Raw genomic sequence first — 26,694 nt, 5'->3', positions numbered from 1 at the left:
GCGCAGCCCGAGAGAGTGTGAACGTTGAGAAAAGGAGCACCGAGCAAGCGGTATGGTGGGAGAATGCCCCTCACGAAACTCACCGGCCAATATATCTGGCCCCGACCTTAGGCGTTAGGCTGGATACACACATTAACTAACATGCAATTAGTCGAATTAGTGGTAAAAGTGTCGATCTCGTCTCTACCTGCTAGAAGACTAACGCTACTTTAATAATCATAACGATCTAACTAGGAAAATACTATTCAGAATCTTAGTTCGAGAAAGTCTAATATCGAATATTTAAACATCGAGCTACCCAAATGTCGAACGCGTGTCTTGTTTCTTTCGTTATTTATTTTTTTCTCATCTACCTAGAGTGTCGTTCTAATGAAACGTTTGCCTAGACTATTTTCCCTCACGGTTTCGCTGGAACAACCGAAGAAATGTACGCATACGGGGCATTCCTCTTTCGTTGGCGATAGTATGTACAACATCGCAGCTACAATTCTATCTTCCCTTCTCGCTCTCGTTTTAGTCGTCTGGAGGAAAATCGTCCGTTTCTTTTTCTCTGGAAAAGGTCAGTGTATACGGTAGCCTGAATGAAAGGAACTCTCTTGAAGAATCGTAGTGTCGGGGGAGCTTCTGCTCGAACGATATATCTATATATACTTTTTTTTTTTTCTTTAATATACGTATTATATATATTACGTGTCTGTACGCGTGTGTGTAGTCTATGTGCATGAAAACTCCAGTTATTCCTATTCGTGCTCGGTCAAGACCTCGCCTTTCGTGCATCGATCTTTATCAGCCAACAAGGGAAACACCCCGCACAAAACACGCTCGAGCACATCACTCTGCAGGGGAACACGATCATTGTCGATCTCTCTGCTTCTCCCCCACCTCGCTCCCACATTCGCGTATCCCATCGATGATCGGTTTAGCGTTCAGGGGCTCTGGCAATCTAGCTAGTGCGACCAAGGAGGCTTGTCCGTTCTCTATTCCAATTATCACTGCTACACGGTCCACCTATCGTAGAATAATGGTCAAAAATATATCATATATGTATATCCCTATATATCCGTTCTGTTGCGCCTACCCTATATAGTATATCTAGTGTACGTGAGAAGCGCAGTGTACTCGAGTTCACGACGCTGTTTGGACACCTCTAACCCGACTACATACACGCTTATCTAAAACTAAAGTCGTGTTCTCTGTCAAGTCTGACGGTTGAAGCCGTTCAGTTTAACGAAATCCCCTCGATATGGCACCAGCAACGCTTTCACTTTTCTCTCTCTCTCTCTCTCTGTCTCTCGTTGATCAGCGGACAAGCTTGTCCCTGGCGTGTGGACGGTCTGTAGTGTATTATTTCGGTATAGTTTAGCGTTCTTTCAATCTCTAGGTCGTCTGACCGATCAATCGCCTCCCTTTATTTCTCTCGCCACTATCTGTCGATTATTTTCCAACTGGCAGCGCTTCAGTGACGGCGCGAGCTATTGGCGACCGTGCGTGATCCTTTCACGAGCCGTGGACGGGTTATCCGAACAAATCCGCTTGGACGTTCGTGTCAACGATCTCGGATAGGCTCTGGTTAAATCGACGGCAGACAATCCGATTAAACGTGCCGAAAATATTCGAACATCCAGCCCCGCTCTTATTCGAACAGCGCGCTCCGATACTCCGGCTGCGTCGGCTCTCCCTGCAGAGCGAATGTGTGCTCCCTGAACTTCGCTGACCCCCTTTTTTTCCGTCTCGCGGGACACTTCGTTCTCTTTTCTCTCGTCAGCTGTGAGTGTTCTCTAAAGTTGTGTGCTCGTCTGTCCGTTTCTTCAATTCCCTAGCTGTTTTCTCGGCAGAGTCAAAAATACGTTGCGCGCAAGAAGCTAGGTAGGTACACGCGAGCATAGATATATTCCCGGCCAAACGGGCAATGGGGCGCACGAGAACGGGAAACGGCAGCGATTCCAACGCTTTCCTCTCGAATTCGATTAGAGATACGTCGGAAGTAACAGAGATGGTAGACTTCAATAGTGATCACTACGTAGCCTACGCCAGGCTTGCCAGTTAACTGCTTTTTTCGGCCGATTTTCAGAAGCAACCTCAGTCTTTCTTCCGCCACGCGTCTTGGCTCCCGCGATGGCCGGAATGCTCGAGCCATCTCAGACGCGTTGATAATGCACGCACCATTCAGGTGGCGCGAGCATCTCGGCCGTCCCAGGGACCAAGACTCGCGGCTGGAAAAAGAGGAAGTTGCTTCTGAAACTCGGCTGAAAAGAGCAGTTAATTCCCAAGCCTACGCAACTCCATAGTAGCTGTGAATATTTCGAAATTGGAGAATCGATGATTTTAATTGACGGATTAAATGACAAAGATGTCTGGCTTTTTGGACTAAATGAAAAGTAATTTACTGGAAGTCGACATGTCTCGCGTGAAAGATCAGTAACTTTAAACTGTAACGGTGATCATTGCGAAGCATAAACTACGAATACATAGGAAATTTTTAAGACCACCATGTTGATTATAAGATTGAGTGAATAATAGAGTTATCGAATAACAGTGTGATAAAATAATTATTTAAGACTCAATAGCTTCTTCAATAATGTGGCGAGCGGAATCAGGCCCCGATTAAGATTTTTGGGGCCCGGGGCTAACAAATCTTCGAGGGTCCCCGTGGTTGAAAAGCAACAACAATAACGAGTTTAAATTTTCGTGTAACGAGAATTCACTGCAATTGCGTGCGAAATTTCAAATGGGATACCGCGTATATGTCTAAAAATATATAATTCTCCACAATTCTAAAAATTTAAATAGATATCACAAAGGAAGTTTAAACAATTAAATTTTAAACTAAAAACATAAAAGTGGAAGTGTGTCGAACTCATAGACAATTTATTTGAAACAACATTTCCAAAGAAGGCAGAGTGAGCTAATCGCTTAGAACTGAAGGTTTAGAACGGGGCCCTAGCGCTCCTTTAAGCCGAGCCTGGGCGGAACACGTCGCAACAAGTTCCAGAAACGTAGCGCGTCAAAACAAACGGTCGCACATCGCGACCTTTCCTCGCACTAGCGACGAGCCTTTTGAAACCGAGGTGGAGGGGCGAAGCGTGGCCCAGGCAGTGATTCTCAAGAGAGCAGTCAAGCGAACCACATCGACATTCCAGTAAACAGTCATATTATTTATCACCAAGCGCGTCATTATTTTATCCGTACCAAAACCCTACAAATAAGAATCCAAGGCACGAAAAATATTGAAACTTTTGACTGTCGCCAATGCAGTAGATGGATCACAATTTTTGCCGCAAGCGTATTGATTATTGAATGCAATGAAGAATAAAGTCAATCGACTATAATATTCTTTGCCGACTAAAATCCACATTTTTTTTCTGCAGAAATATGATTTGGACTTTAGCAGTGATCACAATTGAGGTCCACAGCTGGCAGTCCCGAACCGTAGTGAGTTGACTTGACATTTTTGAATGACGTTATTCGTGGTTAACGTTGAACTCGTCCATTCGACATCCACGTTCTTCGTGCGAACCAATGACGCTCGTTGGCCACGCGAAGCAGCACTCTTTGCCTCTTCAAAGCGACAGGCGTATATAAATTTGTCTTAGAACTCGTCGTCGCTGGATCAGGACTCGTCAATTCTATTCGCCGGCTTTCGAATTTCTTCTGTCCGAAAGCATCGTTGTTGACGTTCCTGACACCGGCGACGTGGCATTGAAGCGGGCGAATTCTTTGCTCGACTTGCAAATAATTTGTTTTTACCGCATTGCGATTGCTTGCTGCAGCAGCTAAAACCCTTGACTCAAGTTGGGAAGCTGAAACTCCAGTGAATTCGTCGTATCGTTTTCTCTTTGTGTTTCGTTTCTTTTTTCTTATTTTCGTTTTTTTTTTTATAACCCTATACGTATATGTACACATATCTTTTGACATACTTTTAGAACGTCTTTCGTGAACGTCCCCGGCTAAACGGAACAACGTGTCCGGTTCCTATCCTCGTCTCTCCGTTTTTTCTTTTTTCCTTTCGTACTGGCGTTATTATTGTTTCCTTAGTTATAATACTTGGTGTATCTGCTAAAACGTTTGGTATCAAAGGGAAAAGCTTCTCCGAATGGTTGCTTCTGGTTGATCTCGTTCGAAATTCTACGCGTGATTGACCACCTTTCGCTGACACGGAATTCACTGCTCGTAAAGCGAGGCGTCGACAGAAATATTGCTGCTTCTTCTCGCTTCGAAAGGCGGACGAGCTTGAATTCTTCGAGTTTCCCGTTTGGAAACAACGGATGTAGAAGCTTGCTTCAAGAGTGGCAGCGATTGGGACGAATTTGAATATATCACACTCGCGTTCAGCGCGTTTTGTATGTTCACCCGGTAAGAAAATCGAAGTCGAATTGAGATCATCCGCCTCGAAGAAGAAGCCCCATATTTCGAATACAAAAGAAGTATCTTACATAAGCTACAGATAAAATTTCTCGGCTCTTCTTCACTTTTTATGCTGACGAATCACTTGAATGGGCATTCGTTAGTTATTGTACTTAACTCGGCGGGAGAGGCGCTAGTTGCGAAATTATCAAGACTGAGTTTTTCTTACAATTTTTTAAGGAACTTTAATAAAGATTTTAAGATACTTCATAAATTTTGTTTGATTCTTAAAACACTGTACTTTGACATAAAATTTACAAAGTTAAAAAATATATATTCGGAAACCGTGGTTTTTTACGTTTCAATTTTGGGTATTTTTGACCCGGTAGCGACAAGCTGTGTTGCAATATGGGGTGCGCCGCCCGCCGGGTTAATTTCATACATACAGAATGTTTCACTAAGACGATGGAATAACGTTTACTTAAATTTTATCGCGTTAATAGAGTGAATTTAGTGGGGTCTTCAGAATCTCAAATGGAATTGCTAATAATATTTGTATACCTATGTTTCCGACATTTTTGTTGAAATACGGGCGAGGAACGAATCGTAGGAGAATTCCTCACAGTTAAACGCGTTTACGGGCCGATGTGATTGGAACTTTACATATTTTGTAACCTTTTGTATATGCGTTATTTAAAAACTTATTCCGAATAAAAGTTGTTCATTTTAATAAGAGCTTCCGAGGTATGCACAAATTTAATAGCACTTACGTTTAATACTCTTAAAGTATCTTACTGTTTACCCCTTTAAGATAAACATAAGGTCGCGTTTTCTCTTTATAAAAAAAAAATTACGTCCAATATTATTCCCGTGCATTTACCAGAAACCCTTTATAATATAGGCTAGTGAAACACCCTGTATGCAACGTCACGCGTGTGTACTCTTCGTTTTTATCTAAATGTTATTCACATTTGTCTTCATTTTTGTATCGTGCATCTATTAACTCGGCGGGAGGCGCCACTGGGTAAAATTTACCACAGCGGCGCTAGTTGCGAAAATATGAAGACTGAGTTTTTGTTACAATTTTTTTAAGGAACTTTAATAAAGATTTTAAGATATTTCATAAATTTTGTTTGATTCTTAAAACACTGTACTTTAACATAAAAATTACAAAATTAAAAAAAAATATTCTGAAACCGTGTTTTGTTTCAATTTTGGGTATTTTTGACCCGGTAGCGACAACCTGTGTTACAATATGGGGTGCGCCTCCCGCCGGGTTAAATGTTTCTGCTCAACCAACGGGAACAGGTTTGCATTGATAAAATAAGGTGCCTACGTCACTGCACATTGATGACTGGAGTTAAGAAGCCTAGAAATACACCGACCTCGATCATAAAACGGAGAGATGTTGTGCAATGTTTGCAAGATCTGAAAAGCTACGGAAAAATGCAATAAAATACGTCACTAAGTAGTAAAGAAAACATGTGTGCGTCACGCCCGTGGATTCGCGGACAATTTAGGTTCTACAACGATCTAAGAACCTTGGTATCCCGGAACTACACGCGTAATTACAGTGTCATGCTTTAGAATCTTTTCCCTCCAATACCGAAAGAAAAAAGAAAAAAGAAAAAGGTGTATATTCCTCATTTTCGTCATTCTATTTCATTTTATGTATGCCTCGCCGATAATAAGTGTGTCCTTTGATTCTTAAATGCTGTACAGGAACATTTACTTGCTTACTTAGTCGTTTAATCACTCGTTTAATATATATATATGTATATATATATATATATATGTGTGTGTTATATATATATCTGTTTTTTCTTTTTTTAATTCAGTATTTTTATATCATACGTAACCTATACTTAGTTTGTCATTAGAGTACTTTGTTATACCTATTATCGTTTAAATAATCAACGATATCTTCGGAGTAGTCAATGAAAAATAATCACTGTATATCAATCAATTAATCGATTAAAGGAAAACCCGACGCGACTGTGTGAATGGCGGCTATCGTTCGTGGCGCGTACCGGAAGTGGAAGATCGTGCGCGCGCGCGGGTGGGCCCTCGCGAAATGACTAGCTCAACAACGCGCTTCTCGTCGAGAAACGAAACGAAGAGGCTCACTCTTATCGGCTTGGTCGGGAAAGAAGATGAAAGTCTTTCCTGGACGGTCGTGTTATTCGATGAATTAAAAGTGACTCGAGGTGGCGGGGCTGCGAATTGTAAACGAGGATGAGAAACATTTCGTTCTTGGTACCGAGAATCTATTTGGAAGTTAGTGAAAATTGCCGCTGAGAAAGCTCGGTTTACGCGTCGATTGCACTCGGAATTATAAGACCCAGCTGGCAGCTCATGAAACTAGGGGAGGAAAAATATTATGAGTAGACGAGCAGAATTCAAGGCTGTACTTCCGAACGGCCCTGGTGGCCGATCGACATATGGTTCGAGGGGAGGGGTGGGGAGCGCGTGTGGGCCCTAAATCTAAAATTTTTGCTTCGTGGAATTTGTTAGCTTCCGAGGTAATAATAAATTTTTTTTAGCATTTCTGTTTACTTATTCCGACACAACGTATTCCATTTTCCAATTTGTTCTGGATAGTAGTATTGGTTGGGGCCAGATGAGTGCGGGGGCGCTTAAAGCATGGTAGCGAACGGATGTGAGTTTGAAGATTTGAACTAGAAACTTGCGGATAAGATCCATCCCATTATTCAGGGTGGACACCTATTACTCTATTGGTAGTCAATCCTCTAGGGAGGGGGATTCTAAAGGCCAAAATAAGACGAAAATATAACATACAATTTTTTGATATCGCGTTTCGTTTTCGAGAAAATTGCCTTTGAATTTCAGCTACATGCGCGTGCCATTTAGGTGCCCTAGGGGCGCGGTGGTAAGAAGACGGCGTTCAGCTGTCCGTGGAACAAATTGGGGGTCAGGATGGGTCCCCGTTAGGGCTACGTGTGTGCAGTTCAAGAAAATAATTTGTAAAAAAAAATTAGTAATGATTTTTTATTAATATTTCGGAAACTAATAAATACCTGAAGCTACATTTTTAGATTTTGGGTCCACACCCCCTCCCTACCTCTCTCCTCAAACCTCGTGTCGTTCGGCCACTGGGGCCATTCCGAATTCACTATGTAAGGTTAGGTCTGTGTTAGGTTAATTGAGGAAAACATAAAAATGCAAGAGCGATGAAAGACTTGACGATGGTGGGTCCCCCGCGCGGCGCCGAGAAAGACAAACACAAATCGATCATGTTCGTCGCGATGAATCGGAAAATACGAACGGTCGCGTGTACAAACTTATTCCCTAAGAACGCCGGAAACACAAGAACACGGTTCGAAGAACCTAGGGATCGAGTTTCGTCGTGCTCGCCCCGCGATTGGCTGCGAATATAAAACGTTTATCCGCATGACCTTTCCCTTCTTTCTCCCGAGAAATGTTCGTACGCATTGCTTCTTCCTCCTTCGCTCGCGTACGACACCTTGCCTCCCCTCAAAAAACTCTCTATTACTTTAATTAAATATAATTTCTTATAATATGTATATATATATAATATTTGTCATATACATTTGTCGTTAGTATTAATAATTAAATAGCGTTCACTCGGGTCAGAGTGTGTGTATGTAGATTTTCGGCGTTTCCCTTCGCGAGAATCGAGAGAAAAACGAAAAAAAATTAAGTTGACCATGAATCAAAGAGTCGCCGGAAACCTTGTCGTAAGGCTTTGTTCCTCCCACGGAAGAACGTGTTTATATTATATATATATATATAGTATGTATATATATGTATCGTTTCGTCGCTGATCTCCGATCGATCCTGTTCTCCATCTATTTTCGTCGCTCTGTTCCCCTCTTTTACCGATCTGTAAAGTCGACAGCTCCTGGCGTATGTACGTACGTTCATCGATCAGCCCAAACGTATGCCCATACGCGACAATATGCATACATATATATCGATATAGAAACAAAATATAAGTGGAATTTTTGTTTATAATGTGAGTATAAAAACTTCGTTAATTGTTACGGGGTTAAGTTACGAGTGTTGTCGCTCGGGACTCCTTTCGACTCGTCTAGACAGGGGTGTGTCTCGTTGCACGTTTTACTATCATTGAATTCTTCGATCTTTGTTGTACCTCAGATCCACATGGTGGTTCAGTAACTTCTGACACCTGAATACCCTGGAATTATGAAGAGTCGAAGAGGAATCTGTTTTAATTCCAAGCCACAAACTTGAAGAATCCGTTTCAATGCGGTGCACCAAGGGTACCCGATAAGATGATAGATCGAATACTGGACTCTTAACGAAAACGATGAGGCGTTAATTTGTTAGAATTTAGGTAGCAAAATTGTCCAAGAAAATTCAAGTTTTGTTAGGCGAGATCAACCTCTCAATGCCTAAATTTCTTCTAATCAATTAGGAATTGAATCAACGGTCCAAAATTCCTTTTCTGGGCGCACTTACAGTGAATTATCTAGGGCCTTGTAGTTGCTCAAACAGCTTTCAGTATGATTCTATCTGAAAGCACATAAACTGAGAAAGCCTTAGCCTCGCACCCTTGGGATTCACCATGACGAAAGACAGTAAATTGAAGAAACATATGCCACGATACAAATTTTCCGTATTGGTGGCTTGGTAGAAACGAAAATTCCTCTTACTCTTATAGTTTCAGAGATACTTTGGTGGCAAATAGGCTTTTCACCATCCAGAATCAGGCAGACAACCCTAAAATGCCTAGAATATTTCAACAGCCATCTTTTTGCCTTAATCCTCGTGATTTCTCTAACATCGACGTGCCAATTCGATCATATATTTAAACTAGTGTTGACATCAAAAGGACGAAATCTTTCGACGCTATTAACCCATTAGGCCCTAGCTAGCCTCACTCGTGCAATATAAATTAGTTGAATAACTGTTGACGTGCAGAAAATACAATGTTAAGTTGCCTGGGACATGGAACCGAAGCGTTGTGCAGCGGTTGGCTATACATTTTTGTAAAGCTGCCATCGAGATAACCAAATGGTGCCATTTTTAACCCGCACACCAGATAGGGGCACTATCGTGACTGATCTTAAACTTCAAATCCTGAAGACCAGTTTCAAATATACCTGTGAGTAGTTCAGAGAATAGCTCCTCAGAGCAGAAGAGCCAGGAAAAAAATTGAAAAAGGTGGAAAACTTCGTCGGAAAATGGAGACCAATCATTGCACATTCGTTTGCTCCAATGAGGAACCCAACTTAACATTGTCCTTTACGATTCCGCGAGGAACGTTCTTCATTTTCATGCGAATACAAAATCCCCAACTGCGTTTCACTCTCTCTGTATATTGCAGGTGTATAACATGAATTCGTATAAGAGACTCAGACCGACGAAACGGAAATAAAGCTGATCAATTCGCCGTCTGCCAGGACTCCAGTTTCCTCAGTTCTGAATATACGATTCTCTACTAAAATAGGGCGTTCAAAGCTAACCAAGACGTCACATGTAGAGTCATACTCCGTGATTACTTTATAGATTTTCTTCATCTTCAATGACGTTTGCAATGCTGACCGTAGCTAAAACATTACCGAGGTCCTACTCGATAAATTGGCGAATATTAACCGTGAAGAAAAGGCCGAAGAATGAAAATCCAGAGGGATACGAAAGGAAGAAAGAAAACCTTAATCTTTAGTTGAATCTAAGACCTGCCGCGACGCAAATTAGAACGAACAAAAGAACCAACAACCCTTTTACTGGGGATTACTGATTCAACCTAGGGCAGTATACTCTATGCAGATAAGAGATTTAAAAATAAGTATCGCGTAGCGTCAACAAGAGAGTCTGCGAGAGCTTAGCATTCACGGTTCAGCGATCATCATGCGTTCCTAGTAAGATTCACCCTGAAACGTGTGCAAAAAAGGAAAGCAATTCCGAAGTCTGGATAAGTATCCACTGGAACCGATCCAACAGTGAGATGTACAAGAGCTGTCGATAAGAGAGTTATAAACTCAAACGTGGATACTGCTGCTAAGATTTCTGAGTCCTAGAGTTGGACAGTTTCTAGACTCTGTCATTTTCTACGTTGCTCTCTCTCTCTCGCTCTTTCTAACGGAAGCAAACACTGACAAAGGAGAAAAGAAGGCAGGATTAAGGAAGACCCCGTGGTACTGGCACTCGATCCTGGCGGGCATGGTTCAAGCATCCTCGAGGGTGTTTCTCTCGCTGACGCGACGCGAATCGCCTAAACCTTGATAGATCTGGATTTCAATAATCATCTGAAAGCTCAGGAGATCCGCTCCAGTCGGGGATACAGTATCTTCACCCCCTGCGGAATACCGCGGTTCATGAATGTCGCGAAGCTCGTCCTCGCGAGCCGTTCGCGTTCTTTGTAACCCAAAAGACGTGGCACCGACCGGCGGACCCGGATCGATACTCTTTCGTTGCAAACAAATATCGCTGAAGGAACCCGCGCGCACAGAGCTTTTTCTCTGTCGCTCTTCCCTTTAGAGGGTCAACGAAAAAAGGAAGGAAAAGTGGAACGAATCCGTATGATTCTCTCTCTCTGTGATTCCTGTCGTCTTCAGTCTGGCTTTTTCTTCCTTTCTCCCTGATCCACGGTTCGCTTTCGGCTCGTCCGTCTTCTTTCTCCCGCACGATGGAAGCGCACGCCTGGGAGGAGGATGAAAATAGAATCGTGTCGGTCTGCTTCGACGTCGGCGACGAGAACGATGAGGACGAAAAACATTTGGATCCGTTTCTTTCCCCCCAAGGGGTCGATGTTGCTCCGATGATCAGGTCGATCGTGATCCGGCGAAACGCGCATTCGAGAAGCTCTTCGTTCGTTCGTTACGACTCTCTCGCTCTCATACTCTCTCTCTCTATCTCTCTTACGCTCGCACACACTCTTTTCGTTCTATTTTTTTCAATCTGGCTCCTCTCTGCTCGTTTCGTCGTGATATCCGCTAAACGAGAAGGAGTAACTAGGGCGTCCCAGGTGATGTGATCGCCATCAGGGGCGCTGGCGGCAACGCGACCGGTATGTGATAATATTTACACTGGGGTCGCATGCACGCGCCCTTCACTGCGTCCCTGCACACGGTTACGCGATTCTCGATCACCTCCACGTTTCCTGCAACAGCGAGAAAGACGGTGGTTTAGAAATGTATCGGAGGGCAACTAAACATATGGCTGCTCTTGCCTATTCACGTGGGCATTTAGGCTTTAGGTGCTTGAGACTTTCAGAATCCAGGTGCTACATGTTCCTTCAAGTATCCGGGCGTGAACTGTGTTCTTTTCAAAGATAGTCCAGCGTTTCCCAGTTGGGCTTACGCAAAAAGTTATCTTATAATGAGATTTATATATTAGGAAAATGTGTGTTCAACCAGAACACACACTTAACTGCAAAATTTGAGGCGTTGTTAGCGGACTGTATACCAAAAAAAGCGCTATTGAGGTTGGGCATTCCGCCAAATTTTAGGGAGTTCGGATGGGATCCGTGGCAAAATTTAATTGGGAAAGGCTGCGCTAGTCTATACCGAAGCTAGTATCGTCAGGGGTTTTGTATGCACCAATGCGTATCTTGAACTTCACCATTCCACATTTGGTGAAGTTCATTGTACTGCTAGGGAGATGTTGGAACATTCCTTTGAGAGCACAAGAGTTACATCATCCAATAACACTTTCTGTACCTGGGTATCCAATTGTAACTTGTAGAAGAAGAATTTCTAAGAAGTAGCTTCATGAACATGGGGATGTGAATTGTGATCTATTATTTTTCTTTAGATTTTAATATTTGGAAGAGTGTTCTGCCATCTCCTTGGTAGAGCAGTTAAAAACGATACAAGTGAGGTTTATACTGGGTATCTAATTTTAGTTTGCACATGAAAAATTTTGTTGAAATGTTTTCCTTTAGATATGGACGCCAGGATCTCATCTATCGTTACCAATGCAGATTAATAAATGAATTGCAATAAAAATAAAGCCTAGGCAGTTATATATTCATATTATGTATGTAACTTAGGGTGCTAGTTATTTTCCGAGTTGTGATTTTGAAAGGAGACCCTGCCTAGTTTTGTTCCTTTTGGTTTAAAATTGCGCTACACCAAATTCCAGCTCATTCGGATAATATCATCTCGTGGTAACAGCACTTGGAAATTAAGAAAAAATGGTTTTTAAATTTTTATTGAAGGATCTATCTTATTTCAAATGTCCCAACTGTCTTCCAAATCCGACATATATTCTAATTTATCGAATTAAAAATATTAATCACAGTTCCGTAACATATCAAAGTCAAGTATACAGTTTTACTGTTTTATTATGCTGCGTTTATAACTGATTTGATACACGGTGATTTACATAACCATTAAAAATATCGGAAATTCTACGAAACAATAAAAGTAAAATGGCAAGCGGAGGTTGCTTTTGCATTCATTAATTTTCGTTGTTTGCAAGATGTCTTTGTGACTTTTTAAAGTGAAAGTTCAAATCGCCACGGTTTAATGTTATTCGAATAAACTGAATCTTTACACATCACTGTATTAGATCAAATGAAACAAAATTAGGGGGGGGGGGGTCCGACGGAAAATTTGAATTCCTTTTTTTAATAAATAAATAAGTGGCACCCTAGTATATATGCTTCCCTAAATATTTTGGTTATACAAAATAATAATAGTTTGGTCTTCTTAGAAACAGAATAAGCAAGTTAACACATAACAATATTATTCACTCTAAAAATATGTACCAAACATAGATTCTCGAAATATGTATCACTATAAAATATTCCTACCCACGATAAGAATAAATTCTAGCCTCAAAAAGGCTATTATAAAGATAGGCATTCTAATTTTTGTTATTCGATTCGTGCACAGAATTTTCCAGAAAATTGTTCTAGCATCACATTTTCTTATTTAATACATTAGAGTAGTTCATGGCAGACTAATTGCTTTGATATTAATTTTTACAGTTCTTACAAACGTTTTCTTATTCGAATGTATCAGTCCCTTTTGTTCGGTATCGTTCGTCACATTTGACTAATCGTCATCCGATCTACATGTGGATATACAAAACTTTTCTTATCATTAAATATACAAATTTGAGTGAGGAGCCTGAGACAACAGTTTAATAGTAACTGGGCAACTATTTTTATTATTTCTATGAAACGTATGTAAGTCCAAAATTACTAAGGAACCCACAAACAACGGATTTTACCCTCGAAGTGTGCACATTAAGGTCTCAAAGTTTTGTGATTTACTTCAAAAACGCTTCTTGAAGAACTGGTTGTTTAAAAAAACAACAAAGACAATGTAAACGAAAGTGTTAATTTTTCACAAAAATGAGACGACAGTGATTCTTAAGGGGGGAATCCTATTTTATGGGCTAACAACATAGCAAAATTTAGGATTTTTTTTATAAGAAACCAGCACTTTGATTCATCTGAAATGTGGACAATGTTTTTATGCACCCTTGAAGAAGTTACAGTTTTCTTTTTATTCATTTTCAATAACAAATATAGGGTGATATTTATCTTCCAGATAATCAGAAACAGAAAAATGAAACTCTATACTTCTTTTGTTACATAAGAAAATTGGCGCAAAATTGGATTGCAAAAATTGAAGGTTCAGACCTTTCAGTTTGAAAACTCTCCACACTGCTCAATATTTTTTTTGTTTTTGCTGGTTCATCAATTTCAAGCTACATACGTATAAAATAAAAATCCGTTTTATTTTTCTGTTTCAGATTACCTGGTAGATAAATATCATGCACACCAACGGCCTGCGAATTTTGCGCGGCGTGATGGTCGATCATGCACAACTACAATATTTATGGTTCGAAATTAATAAAAAAAAAACTGCAGCTTCCTCAAAGATGCATCAAAACATGTTCCAAATTTCAGACGAATCGAATCGTTGGTTTCTTAAAAAAAAAATCCCAAAATTTGCTGTGCTTTTAGTCCAAAGAATAGGATTCCACCCTTAATGAAGAGACGAGCAACCGATTGCTGGAGGGTTAAAAGCATGAAATATGTGTAGCATAGAAATGGTAAACTACTCGTCGATTAAATTCTTTTCGTAGTCGCGAAAAAGTAAACAACTTGTTGTTCATAATTACGATGCACTATCTCACACGCGGAATCAAGGAATTCATGGCATCGATGGATGAATAAAAGACAATCCCATAATCGTCCCTGTCTGTCCGCCCGTCCGTCTGTCTATCCATTTGGCTGACTGCTTGCTCGAGAGAGAATAGTTCCGTTGCACTGGAATTTCAATAGCTGAATTACTCCGGGAGAGACCCTGACGCTCCATGAGCACCGATTCAAGAGTACATATCTCGAAAATCCGCGTCTGCTTTGCGCCACAACGCTGGCGAAATGTCTTTTAAAATGTCGTCGAGAAACTCGAGAAATTCGACAGCAGAATTTCCCATAGACCAACGAATAAAACCTTACTGCCATCATTCCGCTTGAAAACGTAGATAAAAATATTTTTAAAACGCGCGGAATTATTTTCCCAAGGGTAGGTAGCATTCCAATTATTTATTTGAAAATGAAAGTCTTCGCGAAACATATGGCAAGCCTATTTTGTCACAAAGAATTATTTACGCCATGGATTATGCTACAAGTCTTTGTAACAACAGCTAGTCACGGTACACCCTTCTCCATGTATCACAGCGAATAAAACAGCAAGTGGCAGACATGCTAGTGAACTTGCCCGGCAAGTTGAGCCAGTCTAGGTGAGTCACCTGAGGGAAAACTTACCGTCACTGAGATGGATAAACTTGCAGGCGGGACGGTTGCACACTTGTCGATTAAAATCTTGGCACACCGGGAGGGTGTCCAGTAACTGAAAGAAAATGTGCCAGGTACTTTTATAAAAGGTACTCGCTAAAGTACTCGTAACGATAGTTACAAGAAAAGGGACAACTCTCTTACGCTATCTCGTCTCACACTCGCAGACACGTTCAGAATTCCCTTTCTCTCCCACACACACACCCTCTCTGACTCTCGAACTGCCTTTCTCTCCACACGCGCATTCAGACTGTTCAGTGTTAGAGCATATTCACGGTACATTACATGCTCTAAAAAATCGGATCGTACACGAATATTAATTAATTGCTACTTGTGCTCGAATAATCGACGAAACACAGCAGATCATACGCTGTCCTTTCGATTCCCCTTTGTTTTTGTTTGTTTGTTTTTTTTTTCGTTTTTTTTTCAGAACATTTAATGTCGATTGTTCGGGCAGCTGGAATTAAGAGGAAAATTTGCAGTAGAACTTTTCTTTGTCAAACTGGGCATTCCCTAATCTTGTGATTCGTAAACATACTCTGTAATACTAAGACTGATCGTCATTTCACTCGGTTTGTGTCGAAGCAAGTCATCTCTTGCCTCTGTCGTGATTCGTCTTAAAATACGTCGCGACGCGATACGTTTCTTTGGGCTCGAGAGCATACTGGTGTTTCCGAATGGGGGGCGAGAACAAACGACTCACGCGCGGGTCTGTAATTATCGTAAGACCTTGTTGTTTTTTTTTTTTCATTTCTTTTGCTCTCAACATTCCCGACACTTTGTGTGCAAGGAGCGTGCCTATAAACGAGGATCGTTTGATTCGCAAATTCCGGTGGTCACAATGTTTTCGTCTACCGAGCAATATTTCCCTCGACGAGTGTCACACTCGCTGAGGGATATTGAATATCTGCTAAGTCTCATTTTTCACTACTGTGCCAGAAGTCAGAATTTATTGAATTGCGAGTTGACCCTCTGGCCTCTGTTCTTTTTTCCCCGAAGACTTTCTATGTAATTTGCGAATCAGGTGTGGAAGCCCTCTTCTCAACGGGCCATTCAGCACAATGACTAGACTGAAATATCAGCGTTAACAAAATCGTGGAGTTACAGGAGGGCAACGGTCGCGGGTTTTCTAAGCGTTACGCTGTGGTCACCCTCGAATGGGAACGGGTGCTAAGACAGTGACTAAACGTAAAACCTGGCTTGCAAGATGAAAAACAATAATTACACAGGCTGTTTCACGAACTCGATTACAAAGAATTAATCGGGATTGTTAATAACACCGACTTTATAGTATAAACAGCTGTTTTGTACTATGTAGAACAGATAACCTTATGCTCCTCTTATAAAGGGTAAACAGACTTAGGGGGACTAGGGTAAAGGACCCAATTACTGACACTTAATCAATTACTGTCACCTTAAGCTACTTTACTTAAAATAACGAATAAATAAACTATAGTACATAATCTATAGTATAGATTATAGATTGAATTACATAATTCTTTTTTTTTGTATGACTTTACAACCTTTATTTATTCGTTACTTTAAGTAAGATAGCTTAAGGTGACAGTAATTGGTTAGGTGTTAGTAATTGGGTCCTTTACCCTAGGCAGTCGAAAAATCGATTTTTTTTAATGCATTTTTCGAAAGTACTATCTTTTCTGAATACAATGCCGCTTGGTTTATAGTAAAATTCGCAAAATTGCAGATTTGGCAGCTACAAATGTCAAGCGGCAACCTGCAGCGTCGCCTTTGCCCAGAAACTTTAATCGCGTTTTTCTCGATTCTGTTCTCTTGGTTTTGCCGTATTTGCGAATGAATAGAGGTTCAGATGGACTTGAAAAAATTACAGGATGTGTAAAACATGTGCCATTTCGGGGCAAACCTCTGATATGGTCCGTAAAAATTCGAGATTTTCATAAAAAAATTAAGAAGTCGCCGGATCTTGGTACCGCACCATCATTATTTGTGGGCTACCAAAATCCGGTGACTTCTTAATTTTTTTATGAAAATCTCGAATTTTTACGGACCATATCAGAGGTTTGTCCCGAAATGGCACATGTTTTACACATCCTGTAATTTTTCCAAGTCGATGTGAACCTCTATTCATTCGCAAATACGGCAAAACCAAGGGGAAAAAATATTCAAGAAAAACGCGTTTAAAGTTTCTGGGCAAAGGCGACGCTGTAGGTTGCCGCTTGACGTTTTTAGCTGCCAGCTCTACAATTTTGCGAATTTTACTATAAACCAAGCGGCATTTTATTCATAAATGATAGTACTTTCGGAAAATGCAATAAAAAATCGATTTTTCGACTGCCTAGTCTCCTTAAATGAAAATCCTATTACATTCGTGTATATCTCGGAAGTTCCTGTTAATCTCAATGACTTTTACTTGAAAGATATTTTTATATAAAGGGTATATAAAAAGGTACAGAAAAATGAACTTCCAGTCATATTAATCCGCAAATCTGTTTGATTACAATAGCCGATCTGATTTCCCTTCCCTGTTTAATCAGAATATCTAGTAAATTGTGGCACAGACGTTCAGGAATTTATTCCTCATGAAAAAAGGGAAAAATATACTTCAAATTTGTATAATGCTAGTTACATAGTTTTTGAAGAGAAATCGAACTACGGTAGAATTCATTCGTCATAGCTTTTTTGCAACAACATATCTGACATTTTTGGAACTTGTAATAACAGTGCTAAATATTTCTTACTGCACATGGTATTATATTTTATTTCCCTGATTCAGACTCTACTAAACTTATTCAAATAAACTTTTCTTGTAAACTACTTTTCTCGGAAACAACGCAACTAATCGGAGAAATTTATTGTATATTTTCTACTTGATTTTTTCATGAGCAAACGCCACCTAGTTAATTATACCACAATTTATAGAAAGATTCGTGCAAAAGACTGGACTTTAAGGCGGAGCGATACTACATAGGCGAAAATTTAAAGGGATAGTTGTCTTTTGATTAACCAAACGCAACTATAAAAAAAAAATTGGAAAAATATTCATGTCTGCAGGTTCCTTTTTCTCCTGAAAATGTTTATAAGATTATATGGTCATTTTTAGGAGAAAAAAGAACCAGCAGACACGAATATTTTTCCAAAATTATTTTACAGATGCGTTTGGTTAATCAAAAGACAATTACCCCGCACCCAAGCCACCTGAAAATTCAAATTTAAATTTTCGCCTATATAGTATGATTATATAATGATTTTTAGGAGAAAAATGCACCTGCAGGCATCAATATTTTTCCAAAATTATTTTACAGATGCGTTTGGTTAATCAAAAGACAACAATCCCCCACTCAGGCCAACTGAAAATTCAAATTTAAATTTTCCGCCCCGCCCTACTGGGCATACATCTGTAGCTTTTCATAGACGCGTTGCTTGAATAATTCATTCAAGTTATAATTATTGCGATTAACAAAAACTTCAAAATACAAGCAAGTTCGTCAGTGATTCCGTTTAAGATTTTCATCCTCATGAGGAGTTTAAGGCTTTCTCGTTCCTTTGAAGCAAACTGGCCATTCATACGATAAATTTAAAAAAGAAAAAGAAAAATACTGTTCGACATTCTTCGTGTGCATATAGGTGGAAACACATTGCAAAGGAGTTACAGAAACACCCTGCACGATTGGTGTGCATGTATATATATAATATGGGCTCGAACATACATACAAACGTACAGACGTATCTTTCACTTTCTAAAATCGAGAGGAGAGACAATTTTCACAAATTTCTAAGGTCTCTCAGTGAAGCTTGGAATTAAAGCGAAATTCATGGGCGACTATCCAAGGAGCAAAAAAAAAATAAGAAAAAAAAAAGGAAGAGAGAGAGTATATATGCAAAAAGCAAAAATGCAATTTTTAGAATGTCAGTTATCGAAAGAATACATATTTAAGTGAAGCGAAAACTCCACCCAGCTACGCTACTGTTCGTTCCTTTGATCAGCCCCGAAAAATGTATGCATATTATATGTACACACACACACGCACACAGAACACACACGTACACTCGCATCTAGGAAGATTGTTCATATATATAGTATATATTTATATATATATATATGTAAAGATTCGAAATGTGATAAGAGACAAATGCAGCAAAATAGACTGAACATCAAATTCCAAAGAATTGTTTTCGTGTTAGCGATAAAAAAATGTACGTTAGATTTTAGAATAGAGAAGCGTTAACAAATCTACCAGATTGAAACAAAAGGAAAGAACGAATTATGATCGTGACGAGGAATATAACAAAGAACAGAAAGTAACGCGCGAAAGTATACCATAGGCTCACCATAAAAGCGTGCAACATGTACGTATATGTATGTATATACGTAATACAAGAAGAGATGAAAAGAAGTTACTTAACAAAATCAGATATCTCCTCTCTGCCGAACAATTATCTCGATCGGAGTCCCTCGCGTTGAGGAGACAACGAATTAGAAACGGCAACTTATTAATAAATACGGGAACCGATAACGAGAATGATAACAACGATAATGACATACAGGGTGTTTACACGTTCGCGATCCACTACTGTGCATTACGAGTAGTACTCGGCAAGTGGTTTCCAGCTGGTCGCCAATAAATTTCTCTATCCAGAACCGAGGAAAGAAAATTTCGAATATTTACGAAAGACAACTTCTAGTCTTTCTGCTTTCGCGCCCGTCTCGGGGAAACATAGAAGTTTGAACGATAACATCTGCAAGGTATTGGATGAAGTGAATTTTACCCTGGAGTTTTCAGTAATCACATGTAAACGCGAATAACTGCAGAAAGTATAATTAAATGTGCAGGAGTGCTGTTCCACGCGCTTCTAAATCCAATTTCTTCATTTTAGAATATATCAAATTGCTAATTGAAATGCCTGATTAATCGCGAAACGTGAAGTCAGGTGACGAAACGAGAGACCTAACGAAAGGTAGTTAGGTACTCATCGCAGGATCTGAACCTTAATCCTTTCGCACGATTGTAACCAATTTCGCCAGGCGATACGAAAATGCAATTAGCGGTTGATATTCTCGAATTTGTGGAGATCAATCGGTTTCTATATCCCGGCATTAATTAAATAAATAAATAAATAAAGCGATCAAGGTGTAATAAAAGTACTTGCTAACTCGAGAACGGTAAACTCCCGCAATTTACAAACGCGCTTCTAGTCCCTCTGACGAATACTACAGGCGTACAGCAAAGTGTCTCTCCGAAACTTGCAAACACCCCGCGAATGGCAATGAGAGAATAAGAATAACCATAATGAAAGAATAACAAAATAACTCTTGCAACTGCGTAAGAGATAATTCGCTACAAACACAGAGTCTGGTCATGCAAATAATGGCCCGGGAGAAGGGGGGTTGGTTTTCCTGCTTGGGTGATCTGTCATACGCGCTTTGGTCGAAGACCGCGTCCCTGCGCTTCGCGGCTTTAAATAAAAAAAAAAGGAAGAAATGAAACGAAAGGATGCCTCCTCCCATTCGACAGTCCGACCAGCCATGTCATAGAAGAAACGTTTTTGAGACTGTTTAGGGGAGGAGGATTGTGTGACGACCACGTGGAGCCCCTCTTCTCATCACCCAAGCATTTAAAGTCTGTGTGTGTGTGTATGTATGTATGTGTGTGGTGCCAAAACCGACTCGAAAAGGCCGCCGGTTTTTGGTTCGCGTGCGTGAATTAACGAGAGACTGAGAGACACACACATCCACTCACTACGAAAGCTACGAAATAGATAGATAGACAGACAGAGAAATAGTAGATTTATCTGGGGGTTGGTTGGGGGGGGGGGTGGTTGGGCGGGCTGGGGGGAGGGGGTCGATCCACGCCAGCGAACCAAACTGCCCTAGGTGGCTTGGACAAAGTTCAGCGGTTATTGGCATTCGTACAAAATGTGGATAATGGGATGTCGTAAGCTGTCAAATTAATAATATTCTACTGCAAATAAGTTCAACACTATGTCAACTGCGACTCCGCAACCATAACAACAGAGCTGTACAGAGGGTGTAAAAACGAAACGTCCGCCGGATCTCGAAGGGACCTCGATTCGAGATCGTTCCGCGCGTTGAAAGCTTTGTCAACCGTCTTCCATATAGCATTCACGATTTGTCATTTTTTTTTCTTTTTTTTTTCATTCTAGTTATAAGCCACGGGCACGTGGCTCGTTCTTTGTCCCACTTCTTGGCACTCCTTTCAGCATTCTTTCCCGGTTATATGCGTCAGAAGCTCTCTATGCAAGCGACAGGTTGTTCCTGCTCTTTTGGCGACAGCGATAAATAATAATGACTTTAGAGCGACCGAAGAGCGAGAAAAAAGTGCTGCACGTCACGCAAAAGGAAAAACGAACGTCAAGGTTTCTCGAGATTTTCCCAAGCTACTGGCGACGTTGCTTTGCTTTCCAAATCATAGATCATGAGTTGTAGGATCATCTACGGAATCACGCCATTGTCGTTACAACGAAACAGGACTGGTTATTAAGAAATGCTGCTCGATTAATTCGGATTAGGAACTCGTTGAGACATTAACGATTTACAGTGGATAATCGGCTCGCGAGTTTGCAAGCAGTTCGGGGGCGGGGGGGGGGTGGGATTGTTATTTGAATCGAAAGCGTACTGCTACTAATAACAACGGGATATTAATATATTAATATACATGCAGTACACGTCGGACATTAAGTAACAGATGGCCCATATCGTGGGAAACGTTTAGGGCGATACAAAGTAAATAAATAAAAAAAAAAAAGATGCATAGAGACGGGGAAAAAGGGAGACAAATTAATTCGAGTACCAAAGCGTTCGACGGCAGGGATAAAAAAAGATACAGTTGCTTTTTGGATGCTGTAGACGTCCTGACAATAAAAATCCAAATAATCGACGCTCAACGTTAATGAAAGAAGCGTAATCAAGACAATGGCATGATAAATATAACAATACGTACGTATATAATCTATGGATATAAAGGGTGTACTAAAATTCTGGGAGAAGCTAAAACGTATGTGTTCCTGATGCTTGATGGAATCGAGAGGTCCTTTTTACCGTTCTGCAATTCGTGCCAGTGCCTTCGAGATACAAACAGTTGAAGCTTGGACGTCCGGCTTGCAATGTACTACTGATGACAACGAAAGTAACAATTTAAAACATACAGATTGTTTAACAAAGCTTTGGACAGTTTTCATTTAGATTATTTAGAATATTGAAACATCTTAATGGAAGAACAAATGGAGAACAACTAGCGATTATCTACTGCGTGGCTGCATGTCCACGATTTTATTAAATCTTACGAGATTTCCCGTTAATAAACAGCAGGACTTTATTTTTATGGAATACTGTTTCACATTTTTTAACTACTTTCTCAACCTTCTGTACGTATTCCGGATTTCCAGACACTACTCTACATTTCGACTGGGACAAGACTTCAAGCGTTGATGTCTCCAAAGGCAAGGATCACATTGCAAGACGATAGTGGTATACTTTTCGATTCCTTTCGATACGAGGAATTTATATATTTCAGCTTGCCCGATAACCTTGGACCACCCCATGTAGATACATAGCAAACCGTCCAATCGTACTATATATAATTACTGAACAAGAAGCGTGCATCTCTTTCTTCGTGAATAGGTTTGATTGTATAGGGGGTGTGACGACAACGCTTTCGAGGTAGCATAATAATAATAATAATTACTGATGTAATAATAATAGACAAACACCAGATAAAGGCAGTGGTTATTCGCAGTTATAGTTGCGGTGAGCAGTCGTGAGGGAGATGCCCCCAAAAGCTACGTGTTAGCCAAAGTTACCGAAGGTTCGGGCCTAGGTTCGATCGCTGGATCCTTTCCCTTCGAAACTATTCAACAGAGCTCCGATCTATTGCCACAAAAATCCAAGGAGTTAACTAAACAGCGAACCAAGTGTCCTAGCGATCGAACGTATCCCTCCCCTCTGTTAACCTTGAAGGTTAGCAGCATTAAAGGCTCGAGTTTGCACCAAAGCGCCAAGACGACTTCCATAAATTAGCAATCCACAATCTATGGAATATACCGTAGATCCTTGAAACGGAGAGTCTGCCTGTAATCGGGGAAAGATTGCCGGAGAAGCTGTAACTACTTCGTCTTCAGCAGACAAGGTCTACGACAAGGGAGGACTGTGCAGTTTTGTTACTATGCATGCGCGCGGAAAAATTCCTCTCGATCCTGTTCAATGAACGCCCAGCGCTTTTGGTGCAGACCCGAGGCCAGGTAAAAAACTGGTTACAATAATGAGTCTACCTGTCCGTAGCTGTCTGTGTAGACGACACAGTGAGCATTTTGGGGGACCACTTGGGCCCCGACAGTGGCTAAGGCTGCTAAGGCGATCCACATGCAGCAAACGAGGCAGTGTTCGGTACGGTTTTATTTTATATTTTTTTTTTTTTTCAAATATCGGTAGCAGTTTTTTTTTTTATTATTTCATTTTGGCCGTTCATTACCAGTCGGTCGAATTCGGTGGAGAAGGCGCCGAAATCAAAGTGGAAGCACGTCGGGAACGTGCCCTCGGAGCACCCAGGTACATGTACGGAAAAAAAGAGTTCGGAGTATGTTGTTGTATTTTTTTTTTTTTTTTTTTTCATTCCGAGTGGTATTTTTTTTTTTCGTTGTCACGTTGTCATCGCATCGTTCGTTGGAGGATGTCCCGCAAAAGGAGCGCGTTGGAGTCGCATGAGACGCGTTATTTTCGTTTATTCGACGGACAGGAATAGAGGAGCGAGAACAAGGTGGATGAATGCGTTTGAATCCCGTGGAATGGAAGTGTACGAAATGGCGTTGTCGTTTCCCGAGTCGATGGTGTGTGCCCGCATGTGTGACGCGCCGTATTTTTAATGACAGATATGCATGTACCAGGGTGTCGTAATATTTGTCGTCGTTGGTGTTGTTTCCGGGTGACGGGCAGGTATGACGGCGATAATGCGGCGGTGCACACATACCAAGCATTTCAATATCCATTTGTACGTATGTATGTGTGTGTGTGTATATATTTATCGATCACGTCAACATCGCATTTCGACCAAAGAGTTAAAGAAAAGAGTCGCGAGAGCGCGTCGAGGATGAGAAAGAACTCCGGCGAGGGGCACAGCCGGAAGCCAGCGGAGGACACCGAGAGGAAGCACCGTAAACGCGCACGAGCAGTTGAAGAATTTGTAAGAATGTCCATGGAACAAGGATAACCCATCACCGGAATTCGTTTATCACCCGATAATCGTGTCGTTATATTTGTGAATCGTGATTTGAAAAGCGAGCGTGTGTGACGACGCAGGAGGGCCGTTGTATCGATGTCCGCGAGCGAAGGACGCGGGAGTGGGCCGGGGAGCGGAATATGAGAAGGAAAGGGGCGGTAGGCATTTGTGGTGGCCGAAGAAGTGTAAATGGTCACAATCGCCACATGAATGCAATTATTCGGGGAGGGGGATCGGATTTCGTAGTGGTCGTCGCAGATTCCAGGGACCAGGATGGGATGATTCAGGCACGTGCGGCGTTTCGGGATCGATTTCACGGGGTCGCAGGATGATTCGGGAGGGTCGTCCACGTGCGTGGAGGGCCGTGTGGTTGTGTTGCATCGGATCGTGTCACGGATCAGCCAGGATGAAAGCGTTGACGGGACGAAATCAGAATAATGGCGTGGTGGTAAAGTTCGGTCGAAAAGACGTGCGGTAGGTATCCACAGGCAAGGGCAAGCATGAAACAGAAAGTTTAAAGAGTGGTTATGAACGATCGCGAGTAAACGTGCACTGCTTGATCGCGTGTTGTAACTGTACAAATTCATTCTCTGTCTTTCAGTGTGCTCGAGAATGTTCAGCACCTGTTCGCTACCGTAGCTAGTCTCTCATTCCTTGAACATAAAAACGGTTTCGTTCATGTTACCAACCAAACGCAGTCGTGCATCTTCCTTTGTTGGCTACAGTGGTGGTCAGAAGAATCTTTGAAAATGGTATCTTTTCGTAATCACGTACAGCTTGCCACAGCAGTGGGGCTACGTATTGTTGAATTCCGTAAACCTGTGCAATATACAAGGTGTACTAAAATGTAGAGTGCAACCCAACTGGGTGCAATTCATTTCCAGGACAAACAAATCGTTAATGCACAATAAGCTTTTTCCCTACGAGCTTCTGTTTTCGAGACAATTAGTGGTTCACAAGACTATAATTGCTACGGAAGTAGCAATTTAGAAAGAGAATGACATTTTTCTAACAACAAAGTGGTAAAGACGTATGTACAGTTCAAGTGCTTCAAGAGTTATAAGTACAATTTACGTCGGCAAAAAATAACATATCGTCGGTGTATCAATGGTATAATTAAATAAAAAGGTAAATATAGAGGTATGTTATGTGAGCGGATACTATCGATCTCCCAAACTTTGAGTAGGAGTATGATATAATATAGATCGGGAGTGCCGAACTTCCTCACTCCGAGAGCCGCAGGAGTCGGGCCCCGGGTCAGCCGGCTCCCCCACTTATTTTTCTCCAGGCGTTGCACGCGACCCGGCAGGGAGAGAGTGCGGCACCCGGAGGGGAAATTCGTCAGAGTGAAGTAGGTGTGGAGGGGGCCGTTCTCCTACGGTTCTACGGAGCAGGCGAAGAGGAGAAGGAGCGGCTCGCGAGCCGCTAGTTCGACACTCCTGATATAGATCCACACAAAATCAGTAATTTCTTGTATAGCGCTACATTGCTCTTCACCAGGGGTGCCGAACAAGCGGCTCGCGAGCCGCTCCTTCTCCTCTTCGCCTGCTCCGTAGAGCCGTAGGAGAACGGCCCCCTCCACACCTACTTCACTCTGATGAATTTCTCCTCCGTGTGCCGCACTCTCCCTGCCGGGCTTCGTGCAACTCCTGGAGAAAAATAAGTGGGGGAGCCGGCTGACCGGGGGCCTGTTTAAATTTACTTCGAAAACAATTGCTCGCAAAGGGTAATTTTATTTTGCATTATCGGCTTACTTTTTATGAAGAATTATTTTTGCATTGGACCACATATTTTGGCACGCCCTGTTTACAGAGGCGATTCTAAAAATGAAGTCGATCTTAATTCTTTCTTTAACTACAGAGACTTGTGTAGTTTTATTTAGAATTTAAAAGGTAGAGAGCAGCAAACTACAGTTGATCACCTTGACATTGCAACACGGAAACTATCAAACGTGATGCACCTATTTCCAATATTATATTGCATTTGGAATATCTAACAGAGTATTAACCGGTCGCTGCGCTATTATTCTTACAGTCGTTATACATCAGCGCTGTCCAACGTAGGGCCCCTCACGCGCCTGCTTCCCCTTCCAATCTTTCTTTCGCGCAGCGTGCCTGCCGTTGTCAAGGAGACCGCGCGACGCTATGCAGGCTGCCATGACGGGCTAGCCGGGCTAGCGTCTTCGCGGTTAGCGTCGCGCGGTATCCCTGACAACGCGGACGAGAGTGGGAGAACCCCAAGCTCCCGCGGGAGCGACTTTGGACAGCGCTGTTATACATAATATATAACAGAGTTGACTAACTGGTGGCTCGCGAGCCACCGGGGGCTCCCCCGCTTTGCTGCTCCGCCGAACGGACCCCCTCCATACCTACCACA

General features: G+C 41.5%; 1 protein-coding gene across 1 annotated transcript; it reads right to left on the bottom strand.

The window, feature by feature from the left end:
• Positions 1-1,823: 1,823 nt before the first annotated feature.
• LOC143369136 (uncharacterized) lies at positions 1,824-23,844 on the bottom strand. Its single transcript, XM_076812646.1, has 3 exons — positions 23,375-23,844; positions 15,080-15,164; positions 1,824-11,452 (listed from the first exon to the last, which is right to left on the bottom strand). The coding sequence occupies exons 1-3, from the start codon at positions 23,465-23,467 to the stop codon at positions 11,304-11,306; spliced, it is 327 nt and encodes a 108-aa protein (XP_076668761.1). The 5' UTR covers positions 23,468-23,844; the 3' UTR covers positions 1,824-11,303.
• Between the last annotated feature and the right edge of the window lie 2,850 nt (positions 23,845-26,694).

This window comes from Andrena cerasifolii, chromosome 5 (assembly GCF_050908995.1).
Source record: "Andrena cerasifolii isolate SP2316 chromosome 5, iyAndCera1_principal, whole genome shotgun sequence".
Taxonomy (NCBI): Eukaryota; Metazoa; Arthropoda; class Insecta; order Hymenoptera; family Andrenidae; genus Andrena; species Andrena cerasifolii.
The sequence above is the reverse complement of the archived record's forward strand: the minus strand, read 5'-3'. Positions and strand labels throughout refer to the sequence as shown.